The sequence below is a fragment of the Schistocerca cancellata genome, chromosome 7, assembly GCF_023864275.1.
Source record: "Schistocerca cancellata isolate TAMUIC-IGC-003103 chromosome 7, iqSchCanc2.1, whole genome shotgun sequence".
Lineage (NCBI taxonomy): Eukaryota > Metazoa > Arthropoda > Insecta > Orthoptera > Acrididae > Schistocerca > Schistocerca cancellata.
In genome coordinates this window covers 86,070,866-86,093,068 of record NC_064632.1, presented here as the reverse complement: position 1 = coordinate 86,093,068, position 22,203 = coordinate 86,070,866, and the positions used below count along the sequence as shown (strand labels likewise).

At 40.3% G+C, this 22,203-nt stretch overlaps 1 protein-coding gene across 1 annotated transcript in view; it reads left to right on the top strand.

The window, feature by feature from the left end:
- LOC126092652 (dynein axonemal heavy chain 1-like) overlaps positions 1–22,203 on the top strand; it is an 894,951-nt gene that overhangs the window by 135,265 nt on the left and 737,483 nt on the right. Inside the window, exons 11-12 of the mRNA XM_049908374.1 lie at positions 11,232–11,423; positions 11,503–11,680. Of these exons, the coding sequence (XP_049764331.1) occupies positions 11,232–11,423; positions 11,503–11,680 (370 nt within the window). The remainder of the gene's footprint in view (positions 1–11,231; positions 11,424–11,502; positions 11,681–22,203) is intronic.

Here is a 22,203-nt window from a genome sequence, read left to right as displayed (position 1 = left end):
CAAATGTTTAAAAAATGATATTGACAGCAAGTGCAGAATTGCTAAGCAGAAATTGCTAGAGGACAAATAGAAGGATTTAGAAGCATGTTTCACAAGAGGAAAGATAGAATCTGCCTTCAGGAAAATTAAAGAGGCCTTTGGGGAAAAGAGAAACAGCTGTGTGAATATCCAGGGCTCAGATAATATACCAGGCCTAAGCAAAGAAGGGAAAGCTGAATGGTGGAAGGAATATATAGAGTGTCTGTACAAGGAAGATGAACTTGAAAGCAATATTATAGAAAGGGACACGGACGTAGATGAACATGAGATGGGAGATATGATACTGCAAGAAGAATTTGAGAAAGATCTGAAAGATCTAAGTTGAAACAAGATCTCAGGACTAGATGATATTCTGTCGGAATTACTGATAAACTTGGGAGCGCCAGCCATGACAAAACTCTTCCACCTGGTGTGCAAAATATGAGACAGACGAAATACCCTCAGACTTCAAAAAGACTGTAGTAATTCCAATTCCTAAGAAAGCGTTGCTGACAGATGTTAAAATTACCAAACTATCAGTTTAATAAGTCATGCTTGCCAAATACTTATTACTGAAGAATGGAAAAACTGATAGAAACTGACGCCAGGGAACATCTGTTTGGATTCCAAAGAAAAGTAGGAAAATGCAAGGAAATACTGACCCTATGACTTGTCTTAGAAGATAGGTTAAGGAAAGGTAAATTTACATTTACAGTATTTGTAGACTGAGAGACAGCTTTTGAAAATGTTGACCGGAATACTCTCTTTGAAATTGTGAAGGTTGAAGGTTGCAGGGTGAAGTACAGGAAGCAAAGGGCTATGTAAAATTTGTACAGAAACGAGACAGCAGTTATAAGAGTAGAGGGGCATGAAAGGGAAGCAGTGGTTGAGAAGGGAATTAAATGAGTTTGTAGCCTATCCCCAGTGCTATTCATTATGTACATTGAACAAGCTGTAAAGGAAACCAGAGAAATATTTGGAACAGGAATGAAGATTCAGGAAGAAGAAATAAAAACTTTTAGGTTTGCCGATGACACTGTAATTCTGTCAGAGACAGCAAAGGAATTGGAGGAGCATTTGAACAGAATGGACAGTGTCTTGATAGGAGAATATAATGAACACCAACAAGCATTAGTTGACATGACACATTGTGAGGCATTAAAGAATTGCTAGTATGGTTATAGATAAAAGTGAACAAATACAAGTGAATGTAAGTTGCAGCAGTTCTGTAGAGATGAAAAATTTGCAGGGGAAAGACTGATGTGGACAGCTGCATCAAACCAGTCTTTAGAATGAAGACCACAGCATGTAGTAGTGATGATGTTGAAAGGAAGACAGAAGGAAGATTTGCTTCAGAAAGCACTATTAAAGTGTGGGACATATGCATTAGGTGTGCAAGGAACATGGCATTCCAACTACTTTATTAGCTATACCTTTAATGGCATAAAACCAGTTTTCTAACAAAATGTCCTTTCAGTCCAATGCCTTGGAGAGGTCTCAGAAAATAGCAACTGGTGATGATATTTTGTGTAAATTGAGAGTATTTTTGAGTCATCATTCTTCTGACTGGTTTTATGCGGCCCCCACAAATTCCTCTCCTGTGCCAACCTCTTCATCTCAGAGTAGCACTTGCAATCTACAGCCTCAATTATTTGCTGGCCGTATTCCAATCTCTGTCTTCCTCTACAATTTTGCCCTCTACAACTCCCTCTAGTATCATGGGCGTCATTCACTGATGTCTTAACAGATGTCCTACCAACCAGTCCCTTCTTCTTTTTCTTTTGTCTTGCTTCCATTATCAATTGTAATGTCAGAATTGCTCCTCTGGTGCCTTTATCTTTCCTAAAGCCAAACTGATCGTAATCTAACATATCCCCAATTTTCTTTACCATTCTTCTGTATATTACTCTTGTTAGCAGCTAATAGCTGTTAAGCTAATTGGATGATAATTCTTGCATTTGTCAGCTCTTGCAGTCTTTGGAATTGTATGGATGAAATTTTTCCAAAAGTCAGATGGTATGTTGCCAGACTCATACAGTTTACATAACAACATGAATAGTCATTTTGTTGCTACTTCCCATAATCCTTTTAGAAATTCTGATGGAAGTTATCTATCCCTTCCACCTTATTTCATTTTAAGACCTCCAAAGCTCTTTTAAATTCTGATTCTAATATTAGAGCCCCCATCTCTTCTAAATTGACTACTGTTTCTTCTTTTATCAGATCTGACAAATCTTCCCGTCATAGATGCCTTCAATGTACTCTTTCCACCTGTCCGCTCCTCTGCATTTAACAGTGGAATTCCCATTGCACTTTTAATGTTACCACCCTTGCTTTTAATTTCACCGAAGGTTGTTTTGAATTTCGTGTTTGCTGAGTCAGTCATTCTGACAATCATTTCTTTTTCGATTTCTTCAAAATTTTCATGGAGCCATTTCTTCTTAGCTTCCCTGCACTTCCTATTTATTTCATTTCTCAGTGACTTGTGTTTCTGTATTCCTGAATTTCCCTGAGCATTTTTGTACTTTTGTCTTTCATTGATCAGCTGAAGTATTTCTCCTATTACCAAAGGTTTCTTCACAATTACCTTCTTTGTACCTATGTTTTTCTTTCCAACTTCTCTGACTGCCCTTTTTGGAGATGTCCTTTCCTCTTCAACTGTACTGCCTACTGAGCTATTTCTTATTGCTGTATCTATTACCATAGAGAACTTAAAGCATATCTCACCATTCCTTAGTGCTTCTGTAGCCCACTTCTTTGCTTATTGATTCTTCCTGACTAATCTCTTCAGCTTTAGCCTACTCTTTATCACAACTACAGTATGAGCTGAGCCTGTATCTGCTCGTGGATATGCCTTACAATCCAGTATCTGATTTCAGAATATATGTCTAGCAAAGATGTAATCTAAGTGAAATCTTCCCGTATCACTCAGCCTTTTATAAGTATACCTACTCCTCTTGTGATTCTTGAACAGAGTATTCTCGATTACTAGCTGAATTTTATTACGAAACTCAATTAGTCTATCTCCTCTCTCATTCCTTGTCTCGATCCTGTACTCTCCTATAACCTTTTCTTCTACTCCTTCCTCTACAACTTACAACTGCATTCCAGTCCCCCATGACTACTAGATTTTCATATACCTTTGCATAATGTATAACCCTTTCAATAGGCTCATATGCTGTCTCTAGCTCTTCATGTTCAGCTTGCAACGACAGCATGTATACCTGAACTATCATTGTCAGTGTTAGTTTGCTGTATATTCTGATATGAACAACCCTGTTGGTGAACTGTTCACAGTAACACACTCCTGCCCCACCTTTCTATCCATAACAAATCCTACTCCTGTTATACCATTTTCTGCTGCTGTTGATACTACCGTATACTCACCTGACCAGAAATCCTTGTCTTCTTTCCATTTCACTTCACTGACCCCTACTATATCTAGATTGATTCTGTGCATTTACCTTTTCAGATTTTCTAGCTTCCCTGCCACATTCAACCTTCTGACATTCCATGCCCAGACTTGTAGAACGTTACCCTTTTGTTGGTTATTTTCTTTTTCTCATGGTCACCTCCCGCATGGCGGTGTCCACCCAGAGATCCAATTGGGGGCTATTCCAGGATCTTTTGCCAATGGAGAGATAATCAAGACACTTTTTCAATTACAGGCCACATGTCCTGTGGATATGCATTATGTGTCTTTAATGCAGTGGTTTCCATTGCCTTTGGCATTCTCATGCTGTTGATCATTGGTGATTCTTCCAGTTTTATGGGCAGTTTCCCGCCCCAAGGACAAGAGAGTGCTCTGAACCTCTGTTGCTCCTCCGCCCTCTTTGACAAGGCCATTGACAGAATGAAGGTGCTGGAAGTCTTTGGCCATCAATACTGATTCTTAATCAAAATTTAAGCAGTTGCGGGTTTCGAACCCAGAACCGAGAACATTTTGATTACTTATCAAAGGTGCTAACCACCCCCCCCCCCCCTTCTCCTACTGTTTTTTGTTTTGTTAATTTTCCTTCTTCACATTTGTTCGGGTTGGACACCCCATGACACCTGTTGAAGTTCATCATTGGTCCATTAACTCAGTTTTTTTATTACCGAACATGCTAAACTACTGTGGTGGCTATTTTTTTGTTTTTCACTTTGGCTGCTCCCTAGACCACGGGCATTTCCCAAGAAATACAATGGCAGTGGCAGAGCACCAGAATTACACAGAATTAACAGAAGAATTAATAGTCCAGGTGGAGTCTGATAATAAGGAAAATTCAGTATAGCAAAACCGTGGTAGAGTCCTAGTCAGCAATTAGAAACTTCACTGAGCACAGCTGAGGCAAGAGAGGGTAAGGCCATGCTGGCAGCATGCAGCCAGGAACGTCCAGCAATGGTGATGCTGTCAGTGAGCAAAGCAGGTGTCCTCATTTCATTTTCTTGCTAGCAGCATTGAATACGAATTCTTTGGCTGTGGTGGTGGCATAAATGGGTGTAGCACCCCATCTCTCCCCTCCTCCTGGGAAGCTGGCACTGCAGGTGTCAGCAGAAGAATGCTCTAACAACCCCACAGTGTCAGTCCAATAAACACAAAGATAATTAATCGAATGCAAAATAAGTTTCTGATCGCTCTGTGAGCATCAGCAGACATATAAATGTATAGTATTACACTTTGAGAACCAGAGTTGTAAGTAGGCAGTGCCTATGTCGTTTCTTGCAATAAAAAATAAGTAAAAAATGTACTTATCCTGGATTCTTGATGTTAGTGGCTCAGCTCGTAGTCTTGTTAACAAAAATTTGGGATATAATTCTTCTGAGGTCCTGGTCTTAACATGGTCTGTTAACAATGATTCTTCATAATGAATTCCTGAAATCAACTTGGTCAGTTATGATATTTTGTTGACTTACATAAAAATGTAACTGGATAAAATTGCAGACTTTTGAAATAAACATTTATTAGCATCAGTTCCCCATACCCCACCCTAATTAATTGCAAAACAACTCTTGAATGGAAAATATTTGCTCATTGTCAAATTTCAACTAACACATATTACATAGTTAAACATGGAGGCATGACCCAGACTTACTTCCAACGTCCAAACTCTTCCTCTACCTCACACAGACTTATTTAAGACACTTTATTCACAGTCAACAAAGATGATACATTCTGACAGTACAAAGAATTTGTTAGATAACATTGTAACAAGCTTGTGATAACCTTTATATAGAAATGTTATTTGGGACACAAATATTTTGTAGAGAATAAATAATTTTGTTATTTGGAACACAAACATTTTGTAGAGAATAAGTAATTTTGTAATCTTAAATATAATTTCTATAACAGATTTTTAATTACTTGTGCACTGGCAAAAGCATGATTATCTACTGGTTAATGGAAAAAAATGCAAAACTGGATAATTAATCTTTGCAGAGATAAAGCGAAAATGCCAGAAAATGGATCTCCCCCCATCCACACATTCACACACACACACACACACACACACACACACACACACACACACGAGAAAGGGCAGAAAATATGAAAAGATAAATGAAATTAAATATCAAATAAAGATGACCAAACTGCATAATAATCCAAGACGCTCCCTTTTGAAACATAAAGTATGCAAATTTCAAAGAAACATCAGAATAAGCATGGTATTCAACATTTCATTTGACACCAGTGTATTGTTATCTACTACTGAGCAGGCATTACAAACGTACAGCTTTGTCTCCAGGAAAGCAGCCACCTAGCTGAGACTGCTGTGGGAAATTTGCTAGCGTGGCAGAGGAAGGCTCGAGCTTGGCCCAGGTGACCTGGCGGCAGCAGCTGAAGTGTGGAGGCTGCTGCCAGGTTACAGGGTTTGTTCCATTGACTTGCTGGCATTCAAAGAGGAGTTGCCAGTATGTGGCTGGATGTCAGCTGTCTCCACCCTGGTGGGGCACATGGCCGGAAGTGAGCTGGATGATGGTGAACTGGCTGCAGAAACAACCTTGCACATGACGGTGGTGTGGAAACTATGCTTTCAGCAGAGAGGGACACCTGAGGCTATGTCTGGAGAGGGGACACTGGGTGTTCCTGTGGGAGAGCAATGTGCAAGCAGCTGCTATCAAACACTAGCTGAGGGCTCGACGAGGCCAGCAGTCACGTTGTGACATCACCCAACAGCACATCAAGCAGTAGCATCCCCATGGCACCCAGCACATGGAGTAAAGCAACTCCTGCAGGCGAACTCCGTTCTGGCATCTACAGTCATGGTGGGTCAGTCCCTCACTGATGGTGCAGGTGGTTCTGGTGACAGGCTTCTGCCATTCAATGGTGTGTTCTTGTAGGTGCTGAAAATTAAGAGGCAACACATTTGTCCAGCAAACACTATATTGACTTCCCATTTGACTGCTGATGAAACAATGTATATAACATAAGGTGAGTGATACTATTGTGGGTGCAGATATCATGAAATAATGCTGAAGTGTACTGTGGGCCATTATTGGAGAAGATCGTCTGAGGTAACCCTTCAGTCATGAAAACTTAGGAGAGAGCCTGCATAGTAGCTTGTGTCATGGCAGAGAGCATGCACATGATGTAGATAATTTGACCATGTGGCAACCACCTCCAAAAACATAGAAACATATAACGGACCTGCTAAGTTGATTCCCATGGCTGGTTGGGTATAGGCAATGGAGAGAAAGTTTGTAGTGGTGCTGCCTGCTGCCTTGCACAGTATTAGCATTCGCAGACAGTCTCCCCAATTGCTGAACCAGTGCCAGGCCATTAGACAAAATCGTGTGCAAGGGCCTTCATACAGGTTATATCCCAGTGGCCATGGTCTCAGAGAGTAAGGAAGCAAGTCCACAGGATTGGAGGGATGATGGCATGAGGAACGTCCATATAGGTGCTAAGGAGGACTGTGCCAGCCAATGTCAGAGTAAGAAACAGACAGATTACTATGAATGCAGTCTCTTGGGCCAACCATGCTACACAAAATGGACTTCCCTGCCAGAGCCCATTATTATGCCGAGTGGCCTGTGCTAAGCAATGGACCACGACTCGAAGTCTATCTACTCTGTGCTCCAAGTTAATGTCAGTCTGAAAACAGATGACTTAGGTGCTATTGACAGCCGGGTTGGACCCCATCTGCTGCCACAACAGTGTTTCTGCATTAACATGCTGTAACATAGATCTGTAATGTATCTCATAGTGATACTCAAAAACAAATCTCAATACTGAAGCAGATGTGCATTCCTGTCAGGAAGCTGCAAATCAGGACAGAAAATCACCACAAGTGGTTTATGGTCTGGGATGATATGGAATTTGTTGCCATAGAGGAAAACATAAAACTTTGGGACAGAATACACAATGAATAAACCTTCCTTTTCTAAATGAGAGTAATTGCATTCAGTTGCTGTTAATTGTTGGAGGGACACACGATAGGCTTTTCAGAGCCATCACTGTTTCTGTGTGCCAAAACCACCCAAATCCTGTGTTGGGAAGCCTCTGTTGCAAGCATGAGCTGTTTGGTTGGTATAAAGGTACCAATGCATTGTGATGACCTTAGCAATGATTTTATATGGACAAAAGCTCTGTCACAGTCCAAAGATGAAACTAAAGAAATGCCTTTTTTCTGCAGCTTGTTGAACATGTGAATAATGTCTGCCACACTGGGGAGAAATTTTGACTAACTGCTTTTGCCCATAAATGATGGGCATTCCAAAAGGTACCATGGTTCAGACATGTTGTCAGTGGCTGTTACATGGTGTTCTCTTTAGGTTTGAAGCCATCCTTTGAAAAAAGGTGACCGAAGTATTTGATTCCTGTATGAAAAAAACTTCTGTTTCAGCAGACTGCACTTAAGGGCCACTTTTTGCTGTTTGGTGAACAGAATTCGAAAGTAAGCAATTAGAAACTTCACTGAGCACAGTTGAGGCAACAGAGAGCAACAACATGCTGGCAGCATGCGGCTAGGACCATTCAGCAATGGCGAAGCTAGGACCATTCTGCTATGGCGATGGCGTCAGTGAGCAGAGCAGGTGCCCTCGTTTCATTCTCTTGACACAGCATTGAATATGAGTTCTTTGGTTGTGGTGGTGGCATAAATCAGCATACTGCCCCATTTGTCCCCTCCTCTGGGAAGCTGACACTGTAGGTGTCAGTAGAAGAGTGCTAACCCCGTGCCCTCAGTCCATTAAACACAAATATAAGTAATTGAATGCAAAATTAGGTTCTGGGCATTTCTGTCAGTATCAGCAGACATAGAAATGTATAATGTTGAAGTAAAAAATATACTCATCTTGAATTTTTGATGTTATTAAGGAACATATGATGAGAATGTCATCAAGATAATTTGAACATCATCGACCACCTTGCACTAACTTTCCTAAAACCCACTGGAAAATGACAGGAGCACTTGTGAAGTTGAATGGCAGGTGCCTATAATGGTATAACGCAAAGGGATTGTTAATAAATAAACATTAACTGTTGACAGGTGGAGCCCAACTAAAGGTGCGTGTATGCCTCTGTCAGATCAATTTTCAGAAAACACTCACCATCAGCCAGCTTCACTTGTATTTCTTTTCGGCAGGAAATAGTGTACCATTCGACCATTGATTGGGTGTTAATGGTGGACTTAAAATTCATGCATAAAGTAAGTGCCCCTGGAGGCTTTTGTATATCAGCCATATGTGTAGTCTACTGACTGGATGAATGGGTTCAATTATGCCCATTGCATTACAACCTGTCCAGTTTGCTCTTGACAGGAATAGGCCAAACATTACAATATTCAGGAACAGTCATTGATTTAAGGACGACGTGAGCCTCATTATCTTATGCAGCACCCAGTGTAGATGAAAAAAGAGACCGTAACTCATGGAAGAGTGCATACAGTGCCTGAAATCGGATGGAGTCTAAAATGAGATGCACAGCATCCTGAATTTGAAAACCAAAAACTGCAGATGTGTCAAGACCAAGTATGTTTTTCAATGTTGCCCTTTTGATGACCATAAATGTGATCATGCTCTTGACATGCTGATAGACATTGTCGATTGTGAACTGGCCTCAAATAGGAATTGGAGTGATTGTTGCAACCAACCAAACCATGATTGGTGAAGAAAAGAGAAGGGCGATCCAAGCAAAATTTCATGAGAGGCACAGGTGTCCTGGTATTGAGCTGGAAATGGAACAAATGTTCCTGTCCTGATGTAAACCTGTGAAACTTCACATACTCTACAACTGTGTCCAAGGGATGGTCATGGGGGCAGCAAAGTCAGACAGCTGTGTGGGCAGCAACTATTGGAATGCACACAGAAACAATCAGGGCATGAAGGGAAACAGTATCTGAAAGGACCACAACCCGATGGCAAATGGTGCAAACATGAACACAGTGAGGACATCACTGAAAGACACTGTTGCTGTGGAACTGAATGCACTGTTGCTATGTTCATTGTGTCCTCAAACTGTTCAGTCATAGCATGTGGCACTTGAAATGGCTGAGTGACAGCCAGCACCTCTTCAATTGTGGGATCTTCTGATATGATGTCTCATAACATAGAATGGGTGATGACATCAAATGTCAGATAGTTCGCATGGGACTGTTTACAGTGAGCACAAAAAAATCTGCACTTCTGACTTAAATCCCGGAGATCGCTACCCGCACCTGACAGGACTTGTCTGGTTTCTATTGTTCTTGGTGAAACTCCATATGTGATGCCAAGCAGTTCTCAAATTTGAGAAAATGACTATACCTCTGGGTACATTAGTGGGGCAAGTTTCCAAAGTAAGTCAAACATTCTGGGCTCCATCAAGAGAAGAAAAAGGATTTTTGCCAAATTGGGTCTGCAAACTGAAATGCTGCTGCAAATGCTGCACATATGAGTCGCATAATTCCTTTTTATTGTGGAACAGTGGAAATGGTGGTGGCACATGTGGGTGAGACATTGACAGTTGCAGAAAGGCAATGGCACCCTGTGCAGTCATAACCAACTCATGAATCTAGTTTTAACTGCTGCTGTTGTTGCTGTTCAAGCTGTCACTCCTGTTGTAATAACTGGACCAGTGGTTGTGCTTGCACTTACGGAACGCATGCAGATATGAAACATCCTCATCACCAAAAAGTGTAGTATCTACAATTTTTATTACAACTAAATACATAATAAATACAATTCCAGTGATGGAGCACCAGAATTATACGGTCACAGAACATTAACAAAATAGCAACAGTCCAGTCCAAGTCCAATAACAGAGGAAGGTCTTTATAGGAAAAGCATGAAATGGCCCTAGTCAGCAAGGAGAGCCTTACCTGAGCATGGCTGATGCAGAAGAGAGAGAGCCCATGCTTGCATCAAGTGACCAAACTACTCGGCCAGCGAAATTGCTAACAAAATGGGTGGTTGTGGTGGTAGCCGTAGGTGCACCTCCACAACATCTGCTATTAATTAAGAAATAAGAGCCTTTTTCTCTTTATTTCAAATAACAAGGTTTCAATGAAATTCTTAACACTAAAATTTTTGTTTTGTCTACAGTTGACTTCAAGGCAGTACCTTGTGTAGCATTTCTCTTTCTGAAAAGAAAATAGCAGTTGCTTTTGCTGTTGTTATGTAGACAACTATAGAAACTATAGAAATAGATAATAATGTAAGTGTGTGTGATGATTACTGAAGTACACATCATCAGTGGACAGTGAATTGGAAAAGACAATGTTATTAAAATGCACATACATATGCAAATAGTTATATGTATCATGTGCGACCAAATCAACAGAAGATGGTTCTACACTCACAGATATCAAAGTTTCTCAGAAAAGAATATTTGCGCAAGTACTCCCACTAAAATGTGGTGAGCTGCATAAAATGACACTAGCGACCACTTCAGTGACAGATTCATAGGAATACTTTACTTGTAACAACAGTGAAGTAGATCTACTTCATATCATCTCCTCTCTCTGTCTTAGTTGACGCGACCCCTCAGGAGCAACCAGGAATCTTATTAAAAAAAAAAAAAAAAAAAATGTACCGTATTTACTGTTCATCAGTCTCTGAAATGACACAGAAGTAGCAGACTTTTTTCTTAGTCATTTCAAGTAATAAACACAAAGTTTTTAAATTTCATATATTGGTAAAAAGATAACTGATAATACTGTACTAAAACTTAAATTCATTCAATAAAATAAATCTCCAACAATGAAACTTTTATTCTTTACTTCTAACGTATTGCATTTCAAATGTTTAAATAGGTATTGAGCTTGAATATACTCCCAACCTCACATTCAATCAATGTCTCGATTTGGGGCTTGCTGACCATGTGGAAGTAATGACACAGATATCAGAGACAGCTGCAAAGGAATATGCCATAGAATTAACATTGAATAAAATGAAGGGAGACTGGGCCCATATAGATATGGAAGTAACACCCTACAAAGCCACAGGTATGTAACAATGGATTTACTCACCTATAATGTCTGTGTTATATTATTGATAATTTTGTGTAGTTTATTTCTCTTTTAGGCACTTACATAATGAAGATTGCAGATGAAATAACTCAGATGCTTGATGATCATATTGCTTTGACTCAGCAGGTTTCATACAGTCCTTACAGACCAGCATTTGAAGAAGAGATTACTGATTGGGAGGAAAAACTGCATCTGACTCAAGATGTGTTAGATGAATGGGTAGAATGTCAGAAGTAAGTAAAAGAGAAAACTGACACACTGATACTGCTGGTGTTAGTACACATAAGGTAACCATATTAATAGCTCACTTTGTGATGATCAAGCGTGTATCAGGTCTCACCAATCAAAGAGACAGACTGTGTGACACATACATACTCCACAAGCCATCATATGGTGCATGGTGGAGGGTACTGTGTACCTAGAGTTGCCATCTGTTCCCATATATGGGGACCGTCACCGGATCTTCTCATCCTGACATCCCGAGAAGACGCAATTTTGTCCTGATTGTGCAAAGTCTGTTATAAGCTTGGCTCAAGTAAGAAGTAATGTCATCTGTTAGTGCAACATGTAAATGCAGCCTCAGTTAGTTTTAACTGTGTCAACAAGTTTATGTTGACAACGTTGTCCCACAGATGGTGTTGCTTGTTGCTTATACTGTATCAGTGTTGCAAGCACCTTCTACACGGTGAGTCACTAATTATTGCCACCTAGAATAACTTCGAAAGTTTGATAGTAGCTGCAAAGCTTGTGGGACAAAGGTTTCGTGGGACAAAGGGGGGGGGGGGGGGGGGGCATAATGTGACGTTGGTTTTTTGTTGCTAGGTGGGTCGCATCGGAGATATGAAGGCCAGGCCAACTTTGATTTTTAAATGGGCTGCTATAGTTTGGTACTTATTTTCTGATAGCGGCTATCAAGACGAATGCAATGATGTGTAACAGTAAGGTCAATGAAAGTCAAAAAGGCAGTATGAATGTCCATTTACAGAAGGTGTTCGAAGTGATGACTGTTGGTATCAATGCAGTGCTGAAATCTTCTTATCATGGATTGAGTGGTATCCTTACTTGCCATTCACATGTAAACACCATTTGACAGTTTAGCAATACAACACTAATAGAAACAGTAAGACTAGTATCGCCAAATCAAGCAAATGTGAATGATGTATTCCTTCGCAGAACAAGTTGATATGCTTCTTATTTACAGAGAATGCCAACGAAATACAGTGAGAGCTGGAGACTTAAACGCTGAAAGATATCCTCGGCATACTCACCCTATATGTGTCGTACATTTAAATATGTCTATGATAAATTGAGGGCAACTGGATCTTTAACACATTGGAAACATAGCTGGCAAAGGAAAGTTACTAACGAGGAAATGGAAATTGGTACTCTTGCCACTGTGGTTTGAGATACTTGTGTTTGTTCGCGTCAAATCATAAGGGAATCTGGCATGAGACATGGTCTGCATCGCCATAAATATCATCCTTACCATATCAGTCTCCACTAAGAATTAACGGGTAGGGATTGTATGCATCGCATTGAATTCTGTCTATGGACTCAATTTCAGATTCAGAGGGATGACACATTTATTAATTTGATTGTATTTACTGACGAAGCTACATTCACGAACCAAGGAAATGTTAATTTGCATAACATGCATTATTGGGCAATTGAAAATCCATGTTGGCTGCGGCAAGTTGCACACCAAAAACAGTGCTCGGTCAATGTATGGTGTGAGATTCTGGAGGACAGAATTATAGGCCCCTATTTCATTGAAGGAAATCTTAACGGTAGAAAGTACACCACGTTCCTGCAGGAAACATTAGGTCTATTATTGGAAGAAATACCTTTAGGAACAAGGAACGGACTGTGGTATCAACACGATGGCTGTCCGGCACATTTTTCGTTGATGGATAGAAATGACTTGCAGAGACAATTCTCAAATCGTTGGATTGGATATGGAGGAGATGTGTTGTGGCCGGCTCATTTGCCAGACATGATGCCTCTGGATATTTTTTTGTGGGGATTTGTAAAAGACATTGTCTATACAGATGTTCCAACTACACCTGAAGATATGCGAGAGAGAATTTTCAGAGCATGTGTTTCAATAAATGGCATGTGATAAGAAATAGCGCTCAGTCCATGATAAGAAGATTGCAGCACTACATTGATACCAATACTTCGAACACCTTCTGTAAATGGATGTCATGCCACCTTTGTGACCTTTGTTGACGCTGAAAGACCTTGCTGTTACACATCAATGGATTCATCTTGATAACTGCTATTGGAAAATGAGTACCAAACTATAGCATCCCATTTAAAAAAACGAAATTGACCTTCATATCTCTGAAGCGACCCTACCTAGCAACTAAAAACCGTCATATTATGGGCCCCATTGTCCCACGCAACTTTTGTCCCACAACCTTTTCATCTCCTGTCATAATTTTTATTCTTGGTGGCAATAGTTAGTGAATCACCCTGTAGATCTAGTGCTGTAATTTGAGAAAATACCAGACTTCTCCAGTAGTACGAGGCTGGAACTATTTAAGCAGCACCAAGCAATAGGGCAGTTCCTATTTGAATAGCAAGCTGATGAGACAATTCTTTCTAAACATAATACAAACAAGAAGTGTGAGTAAGTAATGTTTGGAAGTGTAAACACTCCATGGAAGAAATGTAACAATATTATGAGAAGGAAAGTTGCTACTCGCCATACAGCAGAGATGCTGAGTCATAATTATCCTCCCAACCTTGTACAAAAACAAATCTCCTGTCCCTTATCTTTCCAGTCTCCCACCACCTCCCAAAGTCCCATCGTCTGGCCACAGAGGAGTATTCCCCTTGTAACTCAGTGCTACCCAGGACTGGAGCGACTGAATTACATTCTCCGTCATGGTTTCGATTACCTCCCATCTTCCCCTGCAATGAGAAATGTCCTGACCACTATCCTTCCACCCCTCCCACAGTGGTATTCTGCCATTCACCGAACCTACACAATGTACTTGTCCATCCTTACACAACCCTGCTCCCAATCCCTTACCTCATGGCCCATACCCTAGTAATAGATCTAGATGCAAGACCTGTCCCATACGTCCTCTCACCACCACCTACTCCAGTCCAGTCACTAACATCACTTATCCCATCAAAGGTGGGGCTACCTGTGAGACCAGTCATGTGATCTACAAGCTAAGTTGCAACCACTGTGCTGCATTCTATGTAGGCATGACAACCAACAAGCTGTCTGTCTGCATGAATGGCCACTGACAAACTGTAGCCAAGAAACAAGTGGACCACTCTGTTGCTGAACACACTGCCAAAACGATATCCTTAATTTCAATGACTGCTTCACAGCCTGTGCCATATGAATCCTTCCAACTAACACCATCTTCTCTGAATTGGGCAGGTGGGAACTTTCCTGCAATATGTCCTACGTTTCTGTAACTCTCCTGGACTCAACCTTTGTTAGTCACTGTGTTCACATATCCAGCCCCTTCCCTGTTCCTATTCGAGCACTAGACAGCCATCATTCCACCACCAAATGCAGTCTTTTTATTTCTCTCCTTTTCCGCTACTCCCTCCCCCCCCCCCCCCACCCCCCCCCCCCCCCCCACATCACCCCTGTACTCCGTCTAATCTGCAGCACTTCAGTGTCTGCCACCCCCATCATACTATTCCTCTTCCTCTCTGCCCTGGCCCCCTCCTTAGCCCCACCCAGTCGCCACTCCCATCATGCACTGGTACTGCTGCTCGCAGTGTGGTTTCAGTTGCCTGAGACTACAGTCGTGTGTACGAGATGCGTTTGCGTGTGCTTGTGCGTCCGTGTGTGTGTGTGTGTGTGTGTGTGTGTGTGTGTCTATTGTTGACAAAGGCCAAGGGCCGAAAGTTTTAATTGTGAAAGTCTTCTTGTTGTGCCTATCAGTGACTCAGCATCTCTACTATATGGTGAGCAGTAACTTCCCTTCTCATAATATTGTTACATTCTCCATGGAAGACAGGAGGATTTACTTTCTTAAGGAAACCAAAAAGCCTGAAACAAATGCCAACTGCTAAAATTATGTGAGTGTTTGTTTTCTAACCCTGCACACAACACCACTGTGGAAAGAGTATTTTCACTGATGTCACCCCAGTGGACTGATGAAAAAAATTGATGCTGCCAGGGCCTGTGGAATTAATTTTACTGTTCTAGTTTAACTACAAGCTGTCTTGCCTGAAGTTTTATAAATATACACTACTGACCATTAAAATTGCTACACCACGAAGATGACATGCTACAGACGCAAAATTTAACCGAAAGGCAGAAGATGCTGTGATATGCAAATGATTAGCTTTTCAGAGCATTCACACAAGGTTGCCACTGGTGGCGACACCTACAACGTGCTGACATGAGGAAAGTTTCCAACCGATTTCTCATACACAAACAGCAGTTGACCGACATTGCCTGGTGAAATGTTGTTGTGATGCCTCGTGTAAGGAGGAGAAATGTGTACCATCACATTTCTGACTTTGATAAAGGTCGGATTGTAGCCTATCGCGATTGCGGTATATCGTATCGTGACATTGCTGCTCGCATTGGTCAAGATCCAATGACTGTTAGCAGAATATGGAATCGGTGGGTTCAGGAGGGTAATACGGAATGCCGTGCTGGATCCCAACGGCCTCGTATCACTAGCAGTCAAGATGACAGGCATCTTATCTGCATGGCTGTAACGGATCGTGCAGCCACGTCTCGATCCCTGAGTCAACAGATGAGGACGTTTGCAAGACAACAACCATCTGCACGAACAGTTCGATGACGTTTGCAGCAGCATGGACTATCAGCTCGGAGACCATGGCTGCAGTTACCCTTGACACTGCATCACAGACACGAGCGCCTGTGATGGTGTACTCAACGACGAACCTGGGTGCACAAATGGCAAAACGTCATTTTTTCGGATGAAACCAGGTTCTGTTTACAGCATCATGATGGTCGTATCCGTGTTTGGTGACATCACAGTGAACGCACATTGATAGTGTGTATTCATCATCGCCGTACTTGTGTATCACCCGGCATGATGGTATAGGGTGCCATTGGTTACACATCTCGGTCACCTCTTGTTCGCATTGACGGCACTTTGAACAGTGAATGTTACATTTCAGATGTGTTATGTCCCATGTCTACCCTTCATTCGATCCCTGCGAAACCCTACATTTCAGCAGGATAATGAACAACCACATGTTGCAGGTCCTGTACGGGCCTTTTTGGATACAGAAAATGTTCGACTGCTGCCCTGGCCAGCACATTCTCCAGATCTCTCACCAGTTGAAAACGTCTGGTCTATGGTGGCCGAGCAACTGGCTCGTCACAATACGCCAGTCACTACTCTTGATGAACTGTGGTATTATGTTGAAGCTGCATGGGCAGCTGTACCTGTACACACCATCCAAACTGTGTTTGACTCAATGCCGAGGTGTATCAAGGCCGTTATTATGGCCAGAGGTGGTTGTTCTGGGTACTGATTTCTCAGGATATATGCACACAAATTGCGTGAAAATGTGATCACGTGTCAGTTCTAGTATAATATATTTGTCCAATGAATACCCGTTTATCATCTGCATTTTTTCTTGGTGTAGCAATTTTAATGGTCAGTAGTGTATAAAAGGGAAAAAAAGACTTACTGAAAGGTCTGGAATCTTCGGAAAAATATGATGTACTAACTACTTCTGGCACAGCAAGTTCCATGTAATTGTGTTCTAAATAAAAACTAGTTATATTAAATAAATGTTTTACTTCATTTCTGCACCTGCTATCTCAGTGTTTTGATGAGGTCCCATCTAGATATGGCAAACCTATGTGTACCACTACTAGTCATTTTCTTTTCTCTTCCACCTGCATTAGAGTGAGGGAAAAATGGCTTATCTATAAGCCTCTGTAAGAGCCCTGATTTCTCTATTCTTACCTTCATGGTCCTTACATGAAATGTACCTTGGCGGCAGTAGAATTGATCTGCAATTGGCCTCAGCCTCAAATTTCTGTAGTAATGCATCATGGAAAGAGTGTCTTCTTCCCACCAGCATTTCCCATTTGAGTTCACGAAGCATATCCATAATACTTACATGTTGATAAAATATACCAGTAAAAAGTCTAGCAGCATTCCTCTGAACTACTTTGATGTCTTCCTTTAAATCTGACATGGTGGAGATTCCAAAAATTCGAGCAGTACTCAAGAACGGGCCGTAATTGCATTCTGCGTGCTGTCTCCTTTATAGATGAGTTAGACTTTCCCAAAATTCTCCCAATAAAGCAATGCATAGCATTTGTCTTTCCTACTACCTACCTGATGTGTTCATTCCATTTCATATCACTCTGCAGCATTACGCCCAGATATTTAATTGAGCTGACTGTGTCAAGCGGCACACTACTAATGCTGTATTTGAACATTACAGGATTGTTTTTCTAACTCATCCACATTAACTTACATTTTTCTACATTCAGTACAAGGTGCCATTCATCACACCAGCTAGAAATTCTGTAAGTCACCCTGTATCCCCCTGCAGTCACTCAGTGATGATGACAGCTTTCAGTACATCACAGCATCATCAGCAAACAGCTGTAAATTGCTGCTCACCCTCTCCATCAGATTATTTATACATATAGATAATAAGAGCAGTACTATCGCATTTCCCTGGGGCACCCCTGATGACGCCCTTATCTCTGATAAACACTCACTGTTGAAGACAACGTACTGGATGCTATTACTTAAAAAGTGTTTGAGGCTCTCATATATCTGGGGAACAAGTTTGGGTTCAAATGGCTCTGAGCACTATGGGACTTAACATCTGTAGTCATCAGTCCCCTAGAACTTAGAACTACTTAAACCTAACTAACCTAAGGACATCACACACATCAGTGCCCAAGGCAGGATTCGAACCTGCGACCGTAGCAGTCGCGTGGTTCCAGACTGAGCGCCTAGAACCGCTAGACCACCGCAGCCGGCGGGGAACAAGTTTGTAAGCTCCCAAACTTTGTCAGCGGTCTGCAGTGGGGGCACCGTGTCGATTGTTCTCCCAAAATCTAGGAATGTGGAATCTGCCTGTTGCCCTCCATCTGTGATTTGTAAGATATGATGTGAGAAAAGGTCAAGCTGAGTTTTGCACAAGTGAAGCTTTCTATATCTGAGTTAATATGTGGACAAAAGCTTCTGTGTCTCGGGGAAGTTTATTATATTTGAACTGAATACATATTCAATAATTCTGCAGTGGACCAAAGGTAAAGATACTGCTCTGTAATTTTGTGGGTCTGTTATTTTGCCTTTCTCAGTACAGGAGTCACCCGCTCTTTTTTTTCAGTTACTGGGACTTTGTGTTGGAGCAGAGATTTGCAATAAATGCAAGCTAAGTAAATGGCCAGTGCTGCAGAATAATTTCTGTAAAACTGAATTGGACTTCGAACATTTGCAGCCATTTTTGATGACTCCCATATTGATCCTATGCTCAGAGATAAACAGTTTGGGCCTGGACTGAAACAATTCTGAAAATGACTATTCTAGGTCATAGCACTGTTGACGTGTTTTGCAAAAGTCTTTAGGTTCTAGAAGGTTAGTGTTTTGTGGGCAGAATTGGCATAGGTCATACTGTCATATACAAGAACTTGGAAATCGATAATCTGACCCATGGAAGTAAATATTGGGATTAGTGGATTGAGGGAACTAGTCAATAGTTTTGGACTATAGGGCATGCCAGGCTACTTCTGTGCCCACATCTTGCTACATAATGCTTGGACAAGTAATCAATAACATAGTCTGCATTAACGCAACTTGAATAACAATAAATTGCAGATCCTTAATGTCTGAAGATAGGTTAATGAAGTTGGAACAGGAGTTAAATAATGTCAAATGCAGGATGGCAGTTCTTCTGGAAAACTAGGATTCTCAGGGAATTACATTTTACTTGGAAAAATCAGGAATTTTGTAAAATCTCTGGGAATTCTGTGTTTTTTAACTTAACATTGGAATTGAATTTTATTGAGCTTCATAAATTAAAAATTTTAAAATACTTAAAAAAACTGTGGTTAAATTACAGCTGAGAGGAAAGAAAAGTCATTATTGTGATATGATTAATCTCCCCTTCCCCTGCTCACCACTAATTTCTCAGGGGCTTCTTATAACATGATCTTCCTCCAAATACCTGGCATTTTCAGGGAGAGATTAACCATGGTATTTCTTCTTATTGAGCACTACTACTCCAGTGCAATTGTATCTGTGCTGGAAACCTTCAAACTTAACGTGCACAGACAGTCATACATTCTCAGTTGGTATACTATTCTAGACTATCAAACTGATAATAATTTAAAAAAAAAAAAGAAACACTTTCACTATGACGAATACCATTTGTGAGTTCAGTAGATATTGAGCAACACAACACTTCACTCAAATGATAAGTTACACTTCATATCCCCTTTCTGAGATGAAGGATGTCATAGCAACTGTAAAACATACACCATTGTATAATACTGGTAGTTCTGAATACACATTCGCTTTTGCAAATTAAAATTAGTTAAAACATCGGAAGCTAAAAACTGTTAACTTATGTTGTTTGTATGAAGTAATATTTCATATAAGTCCATTTTAAAACATTTTTAATTATGACGTTTACACAAACTTTGTTACAAAGTAACTAGTCCTTTGGTATGAATTTAACTTCATGAAGTAAGTTATAGTCATAAATTGTGTGATCTTACACTATTTTTGTATTGTCTTTGTTTCCCTGTATGTGGAGCCTAGCCACAGCAGGTACTTGTAAACCAATTCACCTCTAGCGTAATTATCAATTCGTTATTTAAACAGGATGACTATTCATCACTTAATCATACTCATTGAACATGAAGTAATCATTAGTTCCTGTTATGGATTGATTATTGCTGTAACATCATCTGGAAGTCACTGGTGCATGTGCTACATATCTGGAATCCTGTGAAAACAGATTCTAACATGTGGATAAGAGGAGACTTCCACAATGCAAACTACTGATTATGGAAAGAGGAAGGATAGACGTGGTATACTCCTGGTGGAGAAGAAAGAAAAGGAAAAGAAAGACTAGGAATGTTAGAGCCAAAGAAAGAAAGAAAGAAAGTAGACCCCAAAGACAGATGCTTATTCCATTCCACACCCCGAGGCTCCATTTCTGGGAGGTACTTCACCGATGGCCTGAAGGATAAGGTATTTGCCAGTCTTACAGAATGCTCACCACTGGCCCCGGAATTTGATTTTGACACCCTACTATTGTCAGCCTATGGGGAGAGTACAAACACAAGCAGTAACCACCACCTAGTTAACAAACTAAACTCGTAAGGAAGCTCTGGCCTTGGAGCCATACCTTTTATCTTCTCTACACTGCATTCAACTAAGATGAGGTAAGCAGGTGGATATGCTAACCACCCCTAAAAATGTAGAAACCCAATCATACAATGTAACCAACTGAATATAGGGTATGAATTCTGCTAGTACAAAACTCTTAGCAAACCAGGTTGCTGTGATCCATTAGAAAAGTATGCAAAACATACTAAGCTGTAATTTAAAAATAGGTACACATCTCTTGTCATTCAATGTATGCAGTTACTTGTGACGGGAGACTACTAATTTTTATAGATATTTAAAAAAAATAGTACTGTAACTGGCTAGATAATTTTCCAGAAATACACAAACTCCTTGTGTGGCAGTATTCTTTATTTATAATTATTCTCTTCCTAAATTGCCTGTGTGAGAGAGGTAAATTTAAGTGTTACAGTTATGATAGTAAAATAACAAACACATTCAGGTAAAGTATTGTTAATATATGTGGAAATTTAAGAAACATATGTAACTTCAGTAAGCACATAACGTATGTGGCACAAGTATGAATGATTAATTACTATTTGGTACTTCTTATTTGTGTGTATGGTTTGCATGAAGTGCCTGCAAGAGAGACTCGTTAGACTGTTAAAGTATATTGTTACTGAAATTACAGAAAAAATCATTAGAAACATGTGTTGTGCATCCAAGGAAATAATGTTGCCTGTTGTTTAAAAATATTATCTTATTAACAATTTTTTGCTTGGCAGTTTAGAATTACAAAAGGAAAACTGTTTAGATCTCACACACACACACACACACACACACACACACACACACACACACACACAAAAAAAAAGGATAATCTTATGCTATCTGCTCATCATTTAAACTTACGTGCTCAGATTCCCCAATATATGGGAATGAAAACTTACAACAAATTAGGTTCACTGAAAGAAAGTGACATGATACTCTACTTCAGCAATGCTACTAATCAGGTGAAGATTTGATGAAGGATGAACTGAATATTTGAGCTGGATGTAGTTTTTCAGTTCTTGTTATGTAAATATGTAAAGATGTTGTTCCATACAAAAGTTTTATTAGTGTTTAAATACTGCTCTATCTTGTTAATGATAATTTTGTATCAGTGAAGTTGTATTAACCATATTTTGTCTTGTCTCCTGTACACTAATCAAATGATTAGCATCTGTATGTTACGAGATGAATGAATCACATTTGACAATTACATAACACCTTATCCTCCATTGATTATAATGCAGTCCCCTGCCACATGGTACAGATTTGTGTAACATTCTAGACAAAGACTAGATTAGTCATTCAATATTTGAAACAATATTAGAGAAGGAAAGTTGCCACTCACCATATAGTGGACATGCTGAGTCTCGATAGGCACAACAAAAAGATTCACACAATTATAGCTTTTGCCACTAATG